At 46.1% G+C, this 22,655-nt stretch overlaps 1 protein-coding gene across 3 annotated transcripts in view; it reads right to left on the bottom strand.

Annotated features, from left to right (window-relative positions):
* The window catches only part of fsd1l (fibronectin type III and SPRY domain containing 1-like), a 139,531-nt gene that overhangs the window by 98,390 nt on the left and 18,486 nt on the right, over window positions 1-22,655 (bottom strand). For all 3 annotated transcript variants that reach the window (XM_072516969.1, XM_072516968.1, XM_072516970.1), the window contains exon 3: window positions 4,443-4,574. In XM_072516969.1, the coding sequence (XP_072373070.1) occupies window positions 4,443-4,574 (132 nt within the window). The remainder of the gene's footprint in view (window positions 1-4,442; window positions 4,575-22,655) is intronic.

Here is a 22,655-nt window from a genome sequence, read left to right on the forward strand (position 1 = left end):
AGATGTGGGAGGTGCTCAGGAAGTCCGGCGAACCATGTCCATATGTTTTGGTCATGCCCGGCACTGGAGGGGAGTTGCGGGAATAGTATCTAAGGTGGTGAAAGTCCGGTTCAAGCCAAGCTGGGGGCTAGCACTATTTGGAGTAGTGGACGAGCCGGGAGTGCAGGAGGCGAAAGAGGAGGTATTGTGGCCTTTGCGTCCCTAGTAGCCCGGCGAAGGTCTTGTTCATGTGGAAAGAGGTGAAGCCCCCCAGCGTGGAGGCCTGGATAAATGATATGGCAGGGTTTATCAAGTTGGAGAGGATAAAGTTTGCCTTGAGAGGGTCTGCGCAGGGGCTCTACAGGCGGTGGCAACCGTTCCTAGACTATCTCGCGGAGCGTTAGATGAAGGTCGGACAGCAGCAACAGCAACCCAGGGGGGGAGGGGGGGACCTGGGGGGAGGAGGGAGGGAGGGGGAAGGGTTTTTTTTGGGGGGGGGGGGCATTTGAGCAAGAAAACACATGAATGATCCGGAAAACTGACATGTACGGGAGGAATCCAATGTACAAAGTTCTGTATCATATTGACTTGCCATGTTCATGTCTTGCTGTGCGAGCTTTCTTTCTTTTTTTGTTACGGGGTGGAGGGGGTTTGTTTGTGTGGTTGAAAATTGTGTTAAAAAACTCTTAATAAACATATTTTTAAAAAAAATAATAACTTCCCAAACAACATCCATAAGTTAAAACCTTTTTAAACAAAGACGTCAGATTTAAATTCTCTACAGAAACAGGTATTATTTTGAAATCATCAATGAGCCGAAGACATTCTTTAGCTTGTAGAGAAACAGATCATTACACAGCTGCTTGCTTTGAATGCAGCTCTCCAACTCTGAATACAAAACCAAAAACACACTGCAGCTCCCAGCTCAAAACAAAAGTGAAAAACAGACAGACAGCCCAGCTCCACCCACACACTGACATCACTGCAGCTATTTGATAAACACCCATTTCTTAAAAGTACATCCATGTGACAGTGGGGGGTGAAGTGTGTTTATGCGGCTGCAGCTCGTCAGCCTCCGGAGTGTCAATCATGGACCCGGCGAATCCTGCACCATTTTTCATTAGAATCGATTGTGTTCCACGTGGCGTCTGTACTAGCCCCTTAATAGTAACAGAATCGGTGCAGGCGTGGCGCCGATTCTTCTGTCGTGAAAGTCCACAGATTCTCCATTGGCGTCAACTCTCAGAAATGGAGAATCGCGCCAGAGATCTTTTGTCTAGCTCTGTTCATGTTGCTGGTTCCAACATGGATCACAACAATTGAATCCTCCCATCTCTCTTGAGCTTTAAAGCCAGCTCAAAGTGTTCCTCACCCTGACAACAGACAGGCAATATACCAGTGGAACTCCTGGTCCTGCTTACAAAGAATATTATCTGTCCCCTAATTATGGAATCCCCTCACGCATCCCTCCTCTTCCGCCCTTTGCTGCTGCAAGGTACCCTAGTTTGAATCCTGGCTGCCTTTCCGACAATCTATTCTTATCCTCACAGGCAGCAAGTACATTGTACCTGTTGAATAGAATCAGTTTCTGTACCTGTTGATAGAATCAGTTTCTGTAACTTACTTGTGTCCCGCTTTCATCATACACTATTGGCCACACCAACCCAGTTCTGAACCTGCACGTCTATAGAGGTGACCCCAAAACCTGGAGTAATCTTAGAGATTGTCCCCCTCTCTCTTATGTGACTGACCGTCTCCAACTTCGCAGTTAAGCTCAATGACCGTGAGCCAAAGCGATCTGAGACAGATATCTACCTCAGATGACAGTGCACGAACTTCTACAAATTGCAGTACAAACACAACCTGCTCTGCCATACGTTAAGGTAGATTATTTGCATCTTTATTTTAGCTGTTTCTTTATCTACACAGTAACATGCAAAAATACTGCTTCAAGCCTACACAAGCTATTAAATCGTAGAATTTACAGTGCAGAAGGAGGCCATTCGGCCCATCGAGTCTGCACCGGCTCTTGGAAAGAGCACCTACCCAAGGTCAACACCTCCACCCTATCCCCATAACCCGGTAACCCCACCCAACACTAAGGGCAATTTATCATGGTCAATCCACCTAACCTGCACATCTTTGGACTGTGGGAGGAAACTGGAGCACCCGGAGGAAACCCACGCACACACGGGGAGGATGTGCAGACTCCGCACAGACAGTGACCCAAGCCGGAATCGAACCTGGGACCCTGGTGCTGTGAAGCAATTGTGCTATCCACAATGCTACCGTGCTGCCCTAAGCATTACAAGCATTGAAGGCAAAAACAGCACTTATCCCCTCTGCACAGAATGTTCTCTTGCACCAAATTTCTAACTTTTGCTGCTTTCTGTGCTGACCACGTTAACCTCTCATGCCCTCCAGGTTTCTAGCCTAATAATAGAGCCTTACGAGGCATCTCTGGAATGTTATACACGCTTGGCAGTCATGATGTTTGGCAACATGCACTTTATGCAACAATTGAAAGTTAGTGAACATGAATGGACTGTTGTACTTTGCACAACCACTTAGTCTGACGGATGTTGGCAAAAACATGCCGACACAGCTATTGAAGTGCATTGTTTGTTTTGATGCAGGCAGTGCATCACATGAGACACAGTCCAGATAGGGTGCTGTTCCTAACAAGTGCAAAATTCCAAGATGGTCAGCGAAGTATGGCTGGAGCAGGGGGAAGTAGTTAGATACATGCAGGTTCGAGATTTTGCCAGAAAGGAGAATCAGAGCTTCCCCGTAGAGACGGCTTCCACATTGCTGAAGGAGGTGCTGACGACAAGTGAACTGGATAAGGGGGCAGTGTCGGCGGTTTACGGGGCTATTTTGGAAGAGGAGAAGGCATAGCTGGAAGGGATCAAGGCAAGGTGGGAGGAAGAGATGGGAGAGGGTATGGAGGAGGGGTTCTGGTGAGGGTGAACGCCTCCACCTCGTGCGCGAGGCTGGGACTGACACAGCTGAAGGTGGTATATAGAGCACACCCCATAAGGGAGAGGATGAGCCAGCTCTTAGTGGGCAGAAGATATGTGTGAAAGTCGCGGGGGGCCACAAATCACATTCATATGCTTTGGTCCTGTCCAAAGCTTGAGGATTACTGGAAGGAGGTTTTTAGGGTAATCTCTAAAGTGGTGCAAGTGAAACTGGACCCGGGCCCTCGGGAGGCCATATTCGGGGTGTCGGAATAGCCAGGGTTGGAAATGGGTGCGGAGGCAAATGTTGTAGCCTTCGCCTCGTTGATCGCCCGAAGGCGGATCCCGTTGATGGGGGTCAACCTCTCCACCCTGTGCCCTGGTGTGGCGGGGGGACCTGCTGGAAATCTTGACTCTTGAGAAGGTCAAGTTTGAACTGAGCGGAAGGATGGAGAGGTTCGACAATTCATGCGCGCTATTCATTATGCACTTTCGAGAATTGGATTACATCCAAAATTGTGGGGGGGTTAGGAGAGTTGGAGGGGGACTGTATGTGTTAATGGTGACTATGGGTGATTTCTGATTCCCTTTTGTTATTTGTTTATGTTAACATGCGGGCTAATGTTTGGGGGTTTGGTGGGAGGATGGGATTGTTGTTATTGATATGGGGATTTACATTGCATTCGTTACTGATTATTGTTTATTGTTGGGTGTAAATTTGGGAGAAAATGTGAAAAAGGAGAATAAAAATATTTAAAAAGAAAATTCCAAGATGGTTCTTGGTCCTCGAGCCATTTATTTTCTTCCTGCTTTCCATTGATACAGAATCTAGGGAATGACTGGTTTTATTGATATGGCTCAAAGAACCAAAACTTTCATTATTTTGTATGCACAACACCTTGAGGTTTACCTTCAGAGTTAGTTCATTTGATTACTTAGAAATCTGAGAAAAATAAATTGAGCAGTTAGAGCATTTGGCATTGCCTATTTTACCCTGCTCCTGCAAGGAGATTTTGTCCCATACCCTTTTGCCAAGGAGTGATCTGATGGAGTGAAGAACCCTTAACTGGGGAATAAAGTGCCATAAATGCTAATAAGCCTGATAGGATGAACAGCAGAGACCACATGCAGCATCGCTGTCTTATAATGTTATCTATTAACATTGAGCATGAATTTGTTTTCCAGTAATTGTCACGGTAGGCAATACTGCTAGTGTATGGATTATGAAGGACAGCGATTTCAAACCTAAGAAGAGGCCAAGATAATTACTTTGTTACCAATGATTAATTAATTGGAAAGAAAAGTTGTCAAAGTTCAGAATCACTAACCATTTCTGGTTCATTTAAATTGAGATCAGTTGCAAGTTTGGGTAACAAAAATATCAGTAGTTTGAAGTGATAGGTTTGGTTTCATAAATACACAAATATTCAGACAAAAAGACATTCAGATAATCCCAAAACAAGAAAAAAAATTACAAAGTTTAGCTTGGTGGACTTATGTTACCTGGAGCTCTTGACTTTTGTATTCTTGTTCTTGCTTGACCTTAGTCACCATACTAGCCCTCATGTCATCTAAGGTGGCCTGCAGAGCACCAAATTCTTCTTCCAAGTCAATCATCACCTTGGTGGTATTGACCTACCATGGAGAAAGTGACAAAACAATTCTTACCTTGTTATATAGGTATATAGGACCTTTAGCAACAGATGTTATAATCACACTTTGGGATAAGAATTGGATAAAAGAAAACCAAGAGGAACTGAAGGAAAACAAATATTTTCAGTGCACTCCATTTGGCTGTATACAATCAATTTTTATTACATATCTATTTGGATATAGAAGTCAAGTTCGCTAACGAACTGTAATTCTAAAAATACAAGTTCTCTTAGTTGTGCTTGGCAGACTCGGATGGACTTTCTGTAGTAAAGGGAGATAAGTATGTAATGTTGACAACTATATGGTTGTATTTGCAATTAAAATAGTTTCTTCCTAGATGTGGTCAACACGAGTAAAAATAATATATTTATTGGCAACAAATTATGGCCATGCAAATTGGCCGCTGAGACCAGGCTGCGTGTGAGCACTAGTCCATACACGCGCCGAGCTCAAGCATTTGCTTCCATTGATATCAAACAGACCAACAGAGGCAGAAAGAAGGATGCCAAGAGACAGAGGTATAAAATAAGTTCTAAAAACAGTAAGCGATAATGTAAAATTCTGAAACTGAGTCAAAAACTAAATTAAACCTTGCATTGCCGGTAAATTAATTACTTGAAAACAAGCCCTTTGAAAGTAATTCAGGCACATGCAAGAGGACCCAGGTAAGAATCCCACCTCATCAGATGGCAAAATTTGAATTCCAGTGTCTAACAATGACCCTGAAATCATTGTTGTTTTTAAAAATAAATTTAGAGTACCCAATTCATTTTTTCCAATTAAGGGGCAATTTAGCATGTTCATTCCACCTACCTTGCACATCTTTGGGGTGTGGGGGCAAAACCCACGCAAACACGGGGAGAATGTGCAAACTCCACACGGACAGTGACCCAGAGCCGGGATTGAACCTGACCCTCGGCGCCATGAGACTGCAGTGCTACCACTGCGCCACCGTGCTGCCCTCTGAAATCATAAAAACTGATCTGGTTCCCAAATATCCTTTAGGGAAGGAAATCAGTCACCCTTACAAAGACTGGCCTACTTGTGACTCCAAATCACAGCAAAGCGATTGCCCTGGAATTGAGTGGCCATTTCAGAGGGCAATTAGAGATGGGCAAGAAACGCTGGACCAGCCAGCAATAGCCACATCCCATTAAAAAAAACATTAAATATAACTTTAAATTCTTCCTTTTAAAATGAAATTCTAATCTATCTTAAATCACATTTCACATGGTCAGTGATTGAGCATTTTCTCTGGTTCACTATCTCATAGCTTTGGATTAATTTTTTTTAAAAATAATCTTTATTGTCACAAGTAGGCTTACATTAACACTGCAATGAAGTTACTGTGAAAATCCCCTAGTCGCCACATGTTCGGGTACACAGTGGGAGAATTCATGAATGTTCAAATTACCTAACATCACGTCTTTCGGGACTTGTGGGAGGAAACCACGCAGACACAGGGAGATCGTGCAGACTCCACACAGACAGTGACCCAACTTTTCACAACTGTTAAATAACAGTGAAAAAAATCCATTCTTTGGGACATTATAATTTGGACCAATAGGTTACTGAGCCTTGTGAAATCAGATTCACCTCACAGAAAATTCAAAAACAAACACAGATGCCTGGAATTATTTGACAATTAAAACAATCTTACAACTGAAAACTCTGCATTCAGGAATTTGAAAATGACCAAAAGCACTGGCATTAGTGATCATAGATCATATTTTGATCTGAATTTACAGTAAGGCACAGCTACATCAGTCAACTAAAACTGTTGAAGATGAGATTGACCTGACCTACGCGCAGGTGTTAGATAATTAAACCACTATCGTTTCTCATCTACAAAAAGGGCTTGGTATCAGAAACCACAAAACGCAACCAGTTTCTTGGCAGCATGGAATACAGACAATACAACAAACATATCTAGATTAGTACTGAATTAGGTAGACAGATGGCAAGTGAGGTTCACAGACAAAGACCATATTACACATAGGCCAAAAATATGGGTCACGAGCATACAACAAGCAAATTGAATAAAATTAGAACTGAAGACTCAAAGGAGCCAAGAAGTAACAGCAGAAACATTACTCACCAAGCAAGATTAAAAGCCTAGAAAACGCAGTCGACACAGTAAAGTTTATTGCGAACCAGGCAGGCAAACATCCTGTTCAGTTTTTGGTCATCATGAAATAAACATCTACCAGTCCCATCTCTCAAAACATTGATATTTAAAATGGACAGTCACTTATATTGACCAAGTGGCTTTATTCATCTGCAATGACTACAATCACAGTACTATGCAACAGAACACCATTCGGTCCATAATAATTTTGCCAGCTCTTTGAAAGGTATGCTAAAATCTATAAACAATTGTATGACAGGCACAATGGTGAAATAAGCAGAGAATGCATATAGATTTCAAAACTGAAAAGCATCAAGTGATGCATGATTTTGGAAAGTGTAGATGGGGAGACACTAATTGGTGCATGTGTACACAAAATGGCACCCAAGTTGAAAAGCTGTTTTTTTTTTAAAAAAGGGTTATTTGGAGTTTATAACTTGAGGAATAGAATGTATAAGCAGAGAAATAATGCCAGATCTTCATTAATCATTGGTTAGTCTCAGCTGGGGTCATGAGGGCATTTCTGGGAACCACATGAAAGAATGAATGGAGCACTTCATTTCCAGACTAAATTGAGAAGCTAGTTCTAGGTTGCTAAAGGAATGGACATGGTTCAGCAATTTAAAATGAAGACTACAGGCATTTTCCAGCAAACCCGACTACATTATGAAGTTGTACAGAGAAAAAAAAACAATAACCACCTTCACATCCCTGTGTTATGGATTGTCTGGGAAATTCCTATGAAGGTGTGCCTATCCAAACATTCATTTAAAAAAAAAAATTTAAAGTACACAATTCATTTTTTTTCAATTAAGGGGCAATTAAGCGTGGCCAATCCACCTACACTGCACATCTTTGGGTTGTGGGGGTGAGACCCACACAGACACAGTATCCAAACATTCATAGTAACAGCAAAGAAACTAGTCACCATTGTGAAAAGCGGCAAAAAGCAAGTTTAAATTGCCTGGGTACGATTACCTCCGATATTCCCTAGAGTCTGAGCCATACAATTGGTAGAAGAATGAAGTGAAGTCTGAGCCTTATGACTGGTAGAAGAATGAAGTGGCTGTGGGGACATGGGTTACAACTCTTTCAAAGAGAAAATAAGGTATGGCCTTGGCATTGTCACTTATTACTAGAACTCAACTCAGAAGTAAAGCATTTTGAGATGGATGCCTGTCAGCTGGATAGTAACAGTTTGGACCTTCTAATATAGTTCCTGGATGAAACTTACAAGAAAGATGATCTGTTAATTGTATATGAGGCATGGCCAGAGTTTCATTGATTTCAGAAAACAGATGGAAGAATATACCATGTTCTTTAGAAGATAGCATAAAAAAGTTGACAAGGTTCATTTGGGGATCCTTGGATTGGTAGTGGTATTTTAAATTACAGGATTTTAATTTACAGGTGCTTCATATGAACAGGCAACTAGTTCAACTATTTGTGTTTAGTTCTCAGAGGAAAACTCTGTTGGATCAGATACCTGCTGTCAGAAAAGATTCCTGGGAAAATAGCTTTCATGGAAACATCGGGATATCTGGCTGTGACACAAAGAATAGAAAACACAAGGATTGCCAGATTTCAAAATAATCCAGGCACTAGACACCAGCATCAATACAACTGAAAGGCAAGTTTTTGTTTTCTTTCACAATTGATACAATTTGAACACCAAGGACTCCCAAGAAGCAAGTCATAGGTGCTTCAGGCGTGACTCCAAGTATCACTATGTGGTGAATTGCCAAAATGACGAGGTAAGGCCCTCTAAATAATATGACAATTGGTTTTAAAGGGAAGAGGATGAAGACAGCAACATGCTACACAAACAGTTTTAGTTCTGTGATGAAGTTAGTTGCTGACTCCTTTAATCGTGTAGTATTAGGTAATGCTTGTATTTCAATAGAATGTGCGACAGGTTGATTAACATTTCATACTTGATTCACTCAGTACTGAGGAGGATTGACACCGGGTTAAGGGGAATAAAAGTACTACAATAAAATGATGAATCAAACTCGGATGACACAAGATTCTGATTATGTCAAAGTCGTCAACCAATCCCACCAGCAGAATAACAAATCCCATTGAACGATGCCTGTTATAAACGAACATTCTGCACTGATAACTCCTGATTAGTCAAACATGTCTAAGCTTGTAGTATAACCGCAGTCAGAATGGAGTTAGACCACCTATTTTCCCTAGACTATGCCGCAAAGGCCGTGGAGATGCTCCTGGATTTCGCACTGCAGCACAAAAGCACCACAAACACATTTGACTGCATTGCCAATATGGTGGACCGTGTCCAAAGACAACACGCTAAGCAGAAAAATACTGAGTATTTCCAGAGCTAACTCAACATTTTCAATGCACAACCCCAGCCTTTGACACAGGCAGGCCACTGAAAGACTGAATAAAGAGTTCGGCACATATTTACTGATTTAATGTGTTCTCATTTGGCATCTGAATCTATTTTAAATGTAGACCACATTTAAAAGCCTATTGGGTTACATCGAGATGCTTCTCCCATGTGGAAATGTGCGGTTCCTCCTTGACTATCACAAAACTGTCCAGCACAATTTGTGCATGGATCCCCTGGGATTCGATTCATCAGGATTTTACTGTACTTGCTTTAGGTTTGGCAATGACAACATCTTGAATTCTCAAAAGGGATTTGTAATTCCACGTAAGACAGCTGGACCACACCATTTTATAAATACTGCTAAAGTAAAAGCAAAGTGCTGCAGATGCTGGGAATCTGAAATAAATCTGAAAATGCTGGAAAAAGTCAGCAAGCCTGGCTGATTCTGTGGAGAGAGAAACAGAGTTAATGTGCAAGTTCAACATGGCTTTTCTTTGGAACTGAAGAGAGATAGAAATGCAAGGGGTTTTATGCTGTTTAAAAGGCCAGCAGAGAAGGAGCAAGAGGAACAAAATAGAAGGTCAGGGATAGGTTAGAGGGCAGGAGAGATTAAAAACAAAGATGTCATGGAACAAAGGACAAAGGGATTGGTAATGATAGTATTAAAGTCTGAAGCTTTGGTCCAGAGTATGTGCTAATAGTCGAATAAAAGATCAGAGCACCGTTGAAAGCAAAATATCAAAACCGTGCTTTATAGCAGAGAAAAGATCAATGTCTGAAAGCAAAAACAAGAGAACAAATACAGGTTGGCACTTGGAAGGGGGAAAGAAAATCCAAAATGCAGAACAGAGTTCAGGGTCTGAGCTTGTTAGACTTAAGTCCAGAAGGCTGTAAAGTGCTGTTCCTCCATTTTCTGTTGGACTTCACTGGAATATTGCAGAACGCCAAGGACAGAAATGTGAGCATAAGAGTAAGATGGTGAATTGAAATGGCAAGTGACCAGAATGTCAGGATCATGTTTGTGGACTGAGCAAAGGTGTTCCGCAAAGCAGTCACCCAGTATGCATTTTGTCTCCCCAGTGTAGTGACACCCACACGGGGAGCAACTGCAAGTAAATTGCTGCTACACCTGGAAGACATGTTTGCGGCTTTGGATGGTGAGGGGGAGAGGTGGTGATGAGCACTGGCATTGACTTAATCTCCTCTGGTGGTTTTCACTCCACAGCCTCCAACTTCCTAAAATCCACAAACAGACCTGGCCTGATACTCATCATTGTAACCTGTCCCAGTCCCACTGAACTTCTTGATTCTACTCTCTCCCACCATAGCCTGTCTGTTCCCACCTACATGTGATTCATCTGACGTCCAAGCTCTTTCAACAAGTCAACAACACCCTCTAGCCTGTTCTTGACCTACTATTTTGCTCCACTTGTCACTCCCCCTCAGATCCCGACTCTGGGTCACTGTCCGTGTGGACTTTGCACATTCTCCCCGTGTCTGCGTGGGTCTCAGCCCCACAACCCAAAGATGTGCAGGGTAGGTGGATTGGCTGCGCTAAATTGCCCCTTAATTGGAAAAAATGAATTGGGTACTCTAAATTTTTTTATTTAAAAAAAAAAAGAGTTCAATTTGCTGATGAGAAGTTAGCAACGGCCTGTGTGCAAGGGACCCTGCTTTGATCGATGAAATGGTGCATAACATTTTAGCCGATCAACTGGACTGTAATGCTTTGCATCGAATAGTAAGTCTTTCATTTAAAAAATGTTTTGGTTATACCATATATAATTTTAAGTTAATCTGTTAATTATAGAGTATTTGAACACTTAATTGTATTCAGGTGGTGGACGGTAATCCGTGCCCCTACATATTGAAGCACATTGAAACTGTGGCTGCTGTAATGTGTATCTCTGTAAATAAAAGCTTACAAAGTGTGTAAAGTTTGAACTCCGGTTCTATTCTTCACTGCCTGGCTTTCTAGAATAGAACACTGAGAATGTGCCAGTTCCCATTGTTTAAAAGACTGTACACAAATTTGAAAGTGATGCGTCACATGGAAAACATCCAGGGAAGGTGACAATTAAAGGGAGGGAGGATCTCTAGTATTAAATGGTCTAGTCAAGGCAGAGCCAGAATATTACTTCAAAAGCATTTAAAAAACAGGACCAGAACAAACAATAGTAATTAAAATAAACTTTGAAAGTATCAGAAAAAGCATTTCTACTGATTTATTTGGAGCACTACCAGTTTAAACAAAAAGAGCTAAACATATTTCAAGGATCAGCTACTGCGTGTTCTTGATAAGTATGTACCGGTCAGACAGGGAGGAAGGCGTCGAGCGAGGGAACCGTGGTTTACCAAGGAAGTGGAATCTCTTGTTAAGAGGAAGAAGGAGGCCTATGTGAAGATGAAGTGTGAAGTTTCGGTTGGGGCGATGGATAGTTACAAGGTAGCGAGGAAGGATCTAAAGAGAGAGCTAAGACGAGCAAGGAGGGGACATGAGAAGTATTTGGCAGGAAGGATCAAGGAAAACCCAAAAGCTTTCTATAGGTATGTCAGGAATAAGCGAATGACTAGGGAAAGAGTAGGACCAGTCAAGGACAGGGATGGGAAATTGTGTGTGGAGTCTGAAGAGATAGGCGAGATACTAAATGAATATTTTTCATCAGTATTCACTCAGGAAAAAGATAATGTTGTGGAGGAGAATGCTGAGCCCCAGGCTAATAGAATAGATGTCATTGAGGTACGTAGGGAAGAGGTGTTGGCAATTCTGGTCAGGCTGAAAATAGATAAGTCCCCGGGACCTGATGGGATTTATCCTAGGATTCTCTGGGAGGCCAGGGAAGAGATTGATGGACCTTTGGCTTTGATTTTTATGTCATCATTGGCTACAGGAATAGTGCCAGAGGACTGGAGGACAGCAAATGTGGTCCCTTTGTTCAAAAAGGGGAGCAGAGACAACCCCGGCAACTATGGACCGGTGAGCCTCACGTCTGTAGTGGGTAAAGTCTTGGAGGGGATTATAAGGGACAAGATTTATAATCATCTAGATAGGAATAATATGATCAGGGATAGTCAGCATGGCTTTGTGAAGGGTAGGTCATGCCTCACAAACCTTATTGAGTTCTTTGAGAAGGTGACTGAACAGGTAGACGAGGGTAGAGCAGTTGATGTGGTGTATATGGATTTCAGCAAAGCGTTTGATAAGGTTCCCCACGGTAGGCTATTGCAAAAAATACGGAGGCTGGGGATTGAGGGTGATTTAGAGATGTGGATCAGAAATTGGCTAGCTGAAAGAAGACAGAGGGTGGTGGTTGATGGGAAATGTTCAGAATGGAGTACAGTCACAAGGAGCTGTTCTGGGGCCGTTGCTGTTTGTCATTTTTATCAATGACCTAGAGGAAGGCGCAGAAGGGTGGGTGGGTAAATTTGTAGACGATACTAAAGTCGGTGGTGTTGTCGATAGTGTGGAAGGATGTAGCAGGTTACAGAGGGATATAGATAAGCTGCAGAGCTGGGCTGAGAGGTGGCAAATGGAGTTTAATGTAGAGAAGTGTGAGGTGATTCACTTTGGAAGGAATAACAGGAATGCGGAATATTTGGCTAATGGTAAAGTTCTTGAAAGTGTGGATGAGCAGAGGGATCTAGGTGTCCATGTACATAGATCCCTGAAAGTTGCCACCCAGGTTGATAGGGTTGTGAAGAAGGCCTATGGAGTGTTGGCCTTTATTGGTAGAGGGATTGAGTTCCGGAGTCGGGAGGTCATGTCGCAGCTGTACAGAACTCTGGTACGGCCGCATTTGGAGTATTGCGTACAGTTCTGGTCACCGCATTATAGGAAGGACGTGGAGGCTTTGGAGCGGGTGCAGAGGAGATTTACCAGGATGTTGCCTGGTATGGAGGGAAAATCTTATGAGGAAAGGCTGATGGACTTGAGGTTGTTTTCGTTGGAGAGAAGAAGGTTAAGAGGAGACTTAATAGAGGCATACAAAATGATCAGGGGGTTAGATAGGGTGGACAGTGAGAGCCTTCTCCCGCGGATGGATATGGCTGGCACGAGGGGACATAACTTTAAACTGAGGGGTAATAGATATAGGACAGAGGTCAGAGGTAGGTTCTTTACGCAAAGAGTAGTGAGGCCGTGGAATGCCCTACCTGCTACAGTAGTGAACTCGCCAACATTGAGGGCATTTAAAAGTTTATTGGATAAACATATGGATGATAATGGCATAGTGTAGGTTAGATGGCTTTTGTTTCGGTGCAACATCGTGGGCCGAAGGGCCTGTACTGCGCTGTATTGTTCTATATCTATATCTATATTGAAAACAAAATGGATATTACAAAATAGTGTTACAATTGCTAAGTTTATAATCTGATTCTGTTTTAGGACTATATTTTGGTTTATAGGAGTGTTATAGTTTGGAACTATGGGCGGGATTCTCCGGTCGTCAACGTTGAAATTGTGTTCGGTGATCGGCCGGAGAATCCCCATTTGTGTCGAAATTGGGGACGGCCATGCTTTTGCAATGCTCCGGCCTCTCAAAAACGGCGTACTCCTACGCCGCAAGGACGGCCTCAGGACATCACCTGAGGCCCTCCCCTGATGCTGCGCCCTGATGGGCCAAGTTCCCGAGGACGTGGAACACTTATGGTATTTTTTTTTGTGGACCCCACATGGTGGCTGCAGTCAGGAGGGCTTCGGCGAGGGCTGGCGGGGCTGGTTGGGGTGGTCCAGGGGTGGTGAGGGGGTTTACTGGGAGACATTATTTGGCAGGCCGATTCTGTTATCGGCCGGCACCATGTTGCACGGCTTGGCTTCCATAGGCCGCTGTGAGCCTGCGCGGTCAAGAATCCGGCAATTCTCCGGCCGTATCCGCAGGTAAAGCTGGGGGCTTTACGCTGCACGGCTGCTAGGACAGAGGATCGGTGCAACTGTTGCACCGTTTTTGCTGCCTTGAAACGGGACTGTTCCCACGCTGGTGTCAGCACTTAGTCTGGATATTGGAACATCCAGCCCTATATCTTTGAATTTAGGCTAAATGAAAGGGATTGTGTGACATATGCTGGAGTCTGCCCGACAGTAAGCTTGGGTGGTTTAATTGTTAGAAATCAGATAAAGACTCTAATTCTTTTACTGAGAGGAAGGTACAATTTATTTATGCTTGTGGACAATGCCAGCAGGTATATAGTATACCATTGTTGCTAACTTTTGGTTGGTTCAATTGGCTCTGTCTTATAACCTTTGCTCTCGAGTCGGCAGGTATCTTTATGATACCGCCACGAAGTTCAAGTTCAAGTAATGATCAATAACTCAATACACCAATTAGTAAGATTCAAATCAATGCACATTTATTTACACAGTCAAATCTACTCATGCATAAACGCTACTATCTAAGCTACTTCTACAACTAACAGGCCTATACTTAGCTTCGGACTGGCCCACCAGGTCAGGGGAACAAATGACCTTTCGTTCGGGTTCTGAGTCTGCGGGATTCAAGAGCTGGTATGGACTGGTAGCTAGGAGCGCCTATCTCGTAGCGAGCGTTGACTTGAGACTTACTGTCTTTTGGCGGCAGCTGAACAGGTCACTGTCAAGGGTTGGTTCGCATTGTTGAGTGACCCTGTCAAGAAGGACGATTTGAACTTGGGGACTTTACTTTATAGTCCCCAGGGGCTTCCCGCCTTTCGGGGCGGACCCCGTACCTGGGTTCAAGCGATTGGATTTTGTTCCAATCGCTTGGTTCGATTTCACCAATACTGGAGCGGTTCCCTGATCGATGGGCGGTCTTTAGGTGTCCGTTAACCTCTTTTGTGTTGGCTCCTGCTGGCGCCGAGGAGTCTGACTTAGCTTTGTTTACCTTAAATGTTTTGATTGTTCCCGGGGATCGCTCATTAGTATGTAGAAGGCCGCTACATTATTGTGCAGATGGTTGCTGGTATCGATGCTGTCTGGGCTTTTGCAGAGTTTAATACACAGTAACTTGCACCTGCTAGTTTCTGCCTGCGTTGACTGAATTTCCCTTCAGCCTTTGCTGTTCTCAATTTTACATCGGGAATTGGCCAACCCAGGTGGCTACACTCCCTCTTTGGGATCCTAACGCGAAGCGTGAAGGATCACATAACTGCGCTGTTCTTCATTCCCTGACCCAGCGAGCACTCTTCTATGGCCTCTACACTGACCATAACTATGCAAAAATGTTTTAACTGACAATTCGGAGGGGCGCTATGTCAAACAGGAACATGCATTACAAAATAAGAAAATCGGTACCTCTAACTATCCTTAATAAACTACACTCACTCAAACATTCAATCATACTAACTTCCTAAACAATACACACAAAATCATAGCAGCATTATACACATTTTCCCTGGCTTGGCAGTCAAGCTCAGGATTGTACAATCGCTCATGAAACATTTCTTTATTCACAAAAAACGCAAATGAATGTTCTTTGTTATAGATCGCGGGGGTCGGGGGTCTGGTCATATCCTATATACCAGGGTGCGAGCGCGGTAGGCTCTCCTTCTCCATTTCCTCAGACGAATAGTCTGCACGATGCAGCAGAGTATCGCCAATACTAGTAGGGATTCTATCAAGTAGGACAGGGAGTACCAGGTTATAAACCTGTCACACCAAGATGATGTGGTGTTGCTTGTGACTGGGCTCTGGGTACTATGGGGAAGTGAATCATTAACGGCTGGGGGAGGTCGAGGTCAGGGGGTTCGCGTTCGCACGCAACCAAATGTCCATTATGGTGATGAGCAACACGGAGGATGTCCTCATGGTTCTTCTCTCTTTTCTCTTCTCTTCTCTGGTCCTGGAGCTTCTGGAGTTCTGTGGGATCAAGCATTGTGTCTGTTACTATCTTGGTTTAATATCTCGTATGATAGCCTGTCTGTCCTTTAGTGCCAATTACTCCCTTTATAATTGGTCACTATGTGTGACTCCCTCATTTTTTCTTTTTCCAAAAACCGAATTTCAGGACAAGACACACTTACAAATACTGAAACAGTGTGAGCCGTCTCGCAGACTGTGCGATTTACCATCCAAATGTTTGAGGGTGTAAATAGCAGAGGGTTGGCAACCTAAGGGTTACCTGAAAACAAAACAAAACTTTTTGAACAAAATTTGCCGAAATGAGGTGCGTATGGGCCGCGACGGGTAAGATTTGGATAGAGTCCCCGGGTAGGACGGCAACCAATGCCGTGTGTGCTCTACCCGAGTGCAGCTGACCAGAGGGGGGTTCCCAGGCAGGGCAGGTCCCAATGTCGTTTCTCCACTGCCTGAGCAACCGACAAGAACGGGCAAGAAATGTAGTCATCGTGGGGGGTTGCCGTATTGGTTCTTCCTTCGAACCAGAAGGGCAGTTACGAACGGGGGTCTGTGTATCTGTCGACAGACGAGTTCCTCTGAACTGGCGTCTGGGACATTAACAAGTCTCTGCGGACAAACTAGTTCCTCTGAACTAGCACCCAGACAAACTAGTTTCTCTGACTGCCAGTGAGCGTCGGAAGGGTGGTGGCGTGGAAAAAGATTTCCGGTCTAACATACAACATTTAACAATACTAGTACAAACAACATTAAACATGCTGCAGGTTCCATCAGAAAGGACACCGTTTTCTCCCAAGCGGTTCCTTTTTAAAACATCATCTGGACACCTCAGTTATCGGTTGCGAACAGGGTCGCAAACGGGTTCTCATTTTGGGAGTCAGACTCAAAGTCGTCATCTTCTCCCAGATGCCAAACTCTCGAGTGTATCAGGGCTGATAGGGCTGCATGGTGTGATTTGGGATCGCTCTCGTCATTCCGGAGGAGTCTGTATGAATAATCTCGGTGCCAAAAGGTGGTGTCTAGTTCTGTGGGGACGGAATCGGGGTCGTCATTGTAGGTCGGTGGTCGGGTTTGTTTAGGAAAGTGATCATGAAGGGATCACTCGAATCGTGGTCAGATTCGGTGGGTGTGGGTCCTGTTGCGTGGGGATAGTAGGGAGGCGTGCTGTTGCTATTGTCCGAGTCACAGTCGCTGTCGCTGCTGCTGCAGTCTGTGGGCGTTCCGGGGCGGAGTCTAGAGTTTGGGGGTGGAGTCGGGGTTGAGTCCGTGGCTGGGCTGGACGTGTTGGGGGAGGGTAGGGTTACGTTGGCTGTGGGCGGGGCGTGGTCTGCTGCGTCGAGCATGACGTGATGTGCGTGGTTAGACTGTCTTCCATATGCCTTCAGCTGGTTGATATGGAACCACGCAGTCTTTCCATTGGGGTACTTTATTTTGTAGACGGAAGGGCTTACTTTGTCCGCAATGGAGTACGGACCCGAATACTTAGGTGACAGGAATGTGCTAGGGTTGTATACGGAGAGCACGACTTGCTGTCCTACACTGAACTCAGTCGCATGCAGTGTCTTATCGAAACAGGCCTGGCTGTTTTTCTTTCTTCTGCCCAATTTCACTGCGGCTGCTAGCTGAGCCGTTTTTACATTTTGTACCAGTTGTTCTACTGCTTTCTAGTGTGTGAGGGCCGTCACTTCGGGGCTGGTCAAATCTAATCCTAATAAAAATTCTGTGCCTTTCATGGGGCGTCCGGTCATGAGGGTGTGTGGGGTGTAACCTGTAGATGTTGAAACGGTATTTCGCAAAAACATCAGTGCAAAAGGGAGGACTGAATCCCAAGTGATGTTGTTTTGCGGGACCATTTTTCTGAGGGTGGATTTTAGGGTCTGATTCATGCGCTCCATGATACCACTTGACTGGAGGTGGTATGCAATGTGGAGTTTTTGGGTAATGCCAAATATCGTGAGGACGTTCTTCATGACACGTCCGGTAAAATGGGAACCTTGGTCGGATTCAATGCTGCGGGGGAGTCCCCATCTCGTAAAGATGTGGTGGGTTAGGATCTTGGCTGTGATCTTTGCCGTGTTTGTTCTGGATGGGAATGCTTCCACCCATTTTGTAAACGTGCCTATCACCACGAGTACATATTTATAACCATTCCTGCAAGGGGGCAATGGTCCAATATAATCAATCTGGAGGTTAGTCCAGGGGCCATTAACGGGTCAGGTATGACTAAGCTGAGCCTTTTTTGCGTATCTGTCCGGGTTGTTCTGGGCACAGATAAGGCAATTCTCAACGTAGTGAGTTACATCTTCTTTCAAACTCGGTCACCAACAGAGCTGCCGGAGGTGGGCTGTAGTGGGATCAATTCCATGATGTCCATGACTGTCATGGAACAAACAAATGGACTTCCGGGTGCGGCGATGACCAGCTAAGTCGCACGTTTCGGCACCTCCCGTTTTAACGGACTTTTGGGCTCTTATCGGGAGCCCCAACGGCAATTTTCGAAGGCTAAACCCACTGTGAGGCGACATAGAAGACAGTCCCCCCGGATGTGAACAGATAGAAGAGATAATAGCGACCAGATTGCGGAGGATCCTCTGGAGCAGCGGCAAAGAAGGGAAGTGAGAAGCAAGATGGCGGTGGAGGGAGGCCAGTTGGTATGGGGCCTGGAACAGCAGGAGCTCAAGGAGGTGGTGCTGGCGCCGATGCTGCAGGCGATTGAGGGGTTAAAGGAGGCGCAGAAGATCCAAGAGATGGAGCTCCGTGGAGTGAAGGCAAAAGCTGCCGAAAATGAGGACGAGATACAGGGCTTGGTGGTGAAGACGGAGACGCACGAGGCACTGCATAAGAGGTGTATGGAGAGACTGGAAGCCCTGGAAAATAGCTCGAGGAGGAAGAACTTATGAATCTTGGGGCTTCCCAAAGGGGCAGAGGGAGCGGACGTTGGGGCGTATGTGAGCACGTTGCTCCATACCTTAATGGGAGCCGAGGCCCCGACGGGCCCCCTGGAAGTGGAGGGAGCGTACCGAGTCCTCGTGAGAAGACCAAAGGCAGGAGAAATACCTCGAGCAATAGTGGTGAAGTTCCACCGCTACAAGGACAGGGAGATGGTCCTGAGATGGGCGAAAAAGACACGGAGCAGCAGGTGGGAGAACGCGATGATCCGCGTGTATCAGGATTGGAGTGCGGAGGTGGCGAGAAGGAGGGCGAGTTTCAATCGGGCCAAGGCGGTGCTCCACAAGAGGAAAGTGAAATTCGGAATGTTGCAGCCGGCAAGACTGTGGGTTACACACCAGGGTAAACACCACTACTTCGAGACGGCACAGGAGGCGTGGACATTTATTGAAGAGGAGAAGTTGGACTAGATTTGAGAAAGAGTGTTTGAAATGAAGTAGCGAGGTGGTGGCAAGGGACTGCGAATCAGATGGGGGAAAATTTTCTTTCCCCTCGAAGGGGGGGACACGAAGAAATGTGGGCGCCGGTGGGGAAGGGGAGGGGGGAGGAGAGAGGGAGCTGCGCCATCAGGGGCGGGGCCGAGAGGGAAGTGCGGGCTTTGTTCCCGCGCTATGGAAAGTGTGGCGGGAAAAGGGGGCGCAGGAAGGAGGGGGCCTCACATAATGGGAGGCTAAGGATAAACAGGGGAAACCGAGGTCAGCCAGAGTTTGCTGACTTCCGGAAGCAATATGGGGGGAGCAATTAAGCTAGAGAGGGATCTAGCCAGGGAGGGGGGGGGGGGTTAACTGGGTTGCTGCTGCTAAGGGGAAGGGGGAGCTGTTATGGGAGGGGATGGTTGGGACAGGAGGGCGCCGTCGGGGGGATAAGCGGGTGCGTGGGAATCGGGTGAGGAGCTGGTCTAAAAAAGGGGATGGCTAGTCGACGGGGGGGGGGGGGGGGTAAAGAGCCTCTCAACCCGGTTGATCACGTGGAACGTGAGAGGGTTGAATGGGCCGATTAAGAGGGCAAGGGTATTTGCGCACCTAAAGAAGCTAAAGGCAGACGTGGTCATGCTTCAGGAGACGCACCTGAAACTGGCGGATCAGGTCAGATTAAGAAAAGGATGGGTGGGACAGGTATTCCACTCGGGCTTGGATGCGAAAAATAGAGGGGTGGCAATACTGGTGGGGAAACGGGTATTGTTTGAGGCGAAGACCACAGTGGTGGACAGTGGGGTAGATACGTGATAGTGAGTGGCAGATTGCAAGGTGAGGCGGTGGTGCTGGTGAACATATATGCCCCGAACTGGGATGATGCGAACTTTATGAAGCGTATGTTGGGGCGCATCCCGGACCTGGAGATGGGAAAGTTGGTAATGGGGGGGGGGGACTTCAACACGGTGCTGGACCCAGGGCTGGACCGATCCAGATCTAGGACCGGGAGGAGGCCGGCAGCGGCCAAGGTGCTTAAGGGCTTTATGGAGCAGATGGGAGGAGTGGATCCCTGGAGATTTACTAGACCAAGGAGTAAAGAGTTTTCCTTCTTCTCCCATGTCCACAAAGTGCATTCCCGGATAGACTTCTTTGTCCTGGGAAGGGCGCTGATCCCGAAGGTGGCAGGAACGGAGTATTCGGCTATAGCCATTTCAGATCATGCCCCACATTGGGTAGATCTGGAAGTAGGAGGAAAAGGAGCAGCGCCCACTCTGGAGATTAGATATAGGACTGTTGGCGGACGAGGGGGTATGTGTAAGGGTGAGGGGATGTATTGAAAGGTATCTAGAGATCAATGATGACGGAGAGGTCCAGGTGGGAGTGGTCTGGGAGGCGCTGAAGGCGGTGGTTAGAGGGGAACTGATCTCCATAAGGGCCCATAATGGGAAACAAGAGGGTAAAGAAAGGGAGAGATTGTTGGGGGAGATTTTGAGGGTGGATAGGCAATATGCAGAGGCACAATGGAGGAAGGCACAGGGAGTGCAGTATGAATATGGAGAGAAGGCGAGCCGGCTGCTGGCCCAACAACTTAGGAAGAGGGGGTCGGCGAGAGAGATCGGAGGGGTTAGAGACGAGGAGGGAAAGATGGAACGGGGAGCGGAGAGGGTGAACAGGGTGTTTAAGGTATTTTACGAGAGGCTATATAAGGCTCAACCCCCGGAAGGGAAAGAGGGAATGATGCGTTTCCTAGACCAGCTGGTGTTCCCGAAGGTTGAGGAACAGGAGATGACAGGACTGGGAGCGCAGATTGAGGTGGAGGAGGTGGTAAAAGGAGTTGGGAACATGCAGGCAGGGAAGGCCGCGGGACCGGATGGGTTCCCGGTGGAGTTCTATAGGAAATACGTGGACCTGCTGGCCCCACTTCTGACGAGAACCTTTAATGAGGATAGGGAAAGGGGGACACTACCCCCGACGATGTCGGAGGCGACGATATCGCTGATCCTGAAGGGACAACGACCCGCTGCAGTGCGGGTCATACAGGCCCATTTCCCTCTTGAACGTAGATGCCAAGCTTTTGGCCAGGGTGATGGCGACGAGGATAGAGGACTGTGTCCCTGGGGTGGTGCATGATGATCAAACGGGGTTCGTTAAAGGGAGGCAATTGAATGCTAATATACGGAGGCTGTTGGGGGTGATAATAATGCCCCCGCCGGAGGGAGATGCGGAGATAGTGGTGGCGATGGATGCAGAGAAAGCATTTGATAGAGTGGAGTGGGACTATCTGTGGGAAGTACTGAGATTTTGATTTGGAGAGGGGTTCATTAGATGGGTTCAGCTCCTGTACAGGGCCCCGATGGCAAGTGTGATTACAAATAGGCAACGATCTGACCACTTCCGACTATATAGGGGTACAAAACAGGGATGTCCCCTGTCCCCGTTACTGTTTGCGTTGGCAATTGAGCCATTGGCCATAGCGCTGAGGGGCTCCAAGAAGTGGAGGGGGGTACTTAGAGGAGGAGAAGAGCATCGGGTGTCATTATACGCGGATGATTTGTTGTTGTATGTCGCGGACCCAGTGGAGGGGATGCCTGAGATAATGCAGACACTCGGAGTTGAGAATTTTCAGGATATAAATTGAATATGGGGAAGAGTGAACTGTTTGTGATGCACCCTGGGGAACAGGGCAGGGGAATAGACAATTTACCGTTGAGGAGGGTAATAAGAGATTTCCGGTATTTAGGGATCCAGATGGCCAGGAACTGGGGAACCTTGCACAAGCTTAACTTGGCACGACTGGTAGAACAGATGGAAGAGGACTTTAGGAGGTGGGACATGGCGCCCCTGTCATTGGCGGGCAGGGTGCAGGCGGTTAAAATGGTGGTCCTTCCGAGGTTTCTTTTTGTGTTCCAGTGCCTCCCTGTACTGATTACAAAGGCCTTTTTTAAGAAGGTGGACAAGAGTATTATGAGCTTTGTGTGGGCTGGAAAGACCCCAAGAGTAAAGAGGGGGTTCCTGCAGTGCAGTAGGGTACAGAGGGGGACTGGCACTGCCGAGTCTAAGTGATTATTATTGGGCCGCCAACGTGTCAATGATATGTAAGTGGATGAGGGAAGGGGAAGGAGCGGCGTGGAAAAGACTGGAGATGGCGTCCTGTAGGGGAACTAGCTTAAAAGCACTGGCGACGGCACCGTTACCGTTCTCCCCGAAAAAATACACCACAAACCCAGTGGTGGTGGCAACTCTGAAAATTTGGGGGCAGTGGAGACGACATAAGGGAGTGACGGGTGCCTCAGTGTGGTCCCCGATAAGGAACAACCATAGGTTTGTCCCGGGAAAGATAGATGGGGGATTTAAATCTTGGCAGCGAGCAGGAATTGCGAAATTGAAGGAC

Source organism: Scyliorhinus torazame, chromosome 9, assembly GCF_047496885.1.
Source record: "Scyliorhinus torazame isolate Kashiwa2021f chromosome 9, sScyTor2.1, whole genome shotgun sequence".
NCBI classification, from domain to species: Eukaryota; Metazoa; Chordata; class Chondrichthyes; order Carcharhiniformes; family Scyliorhinidae; genus Scyliorhinus; species Scyliorhinus torazame.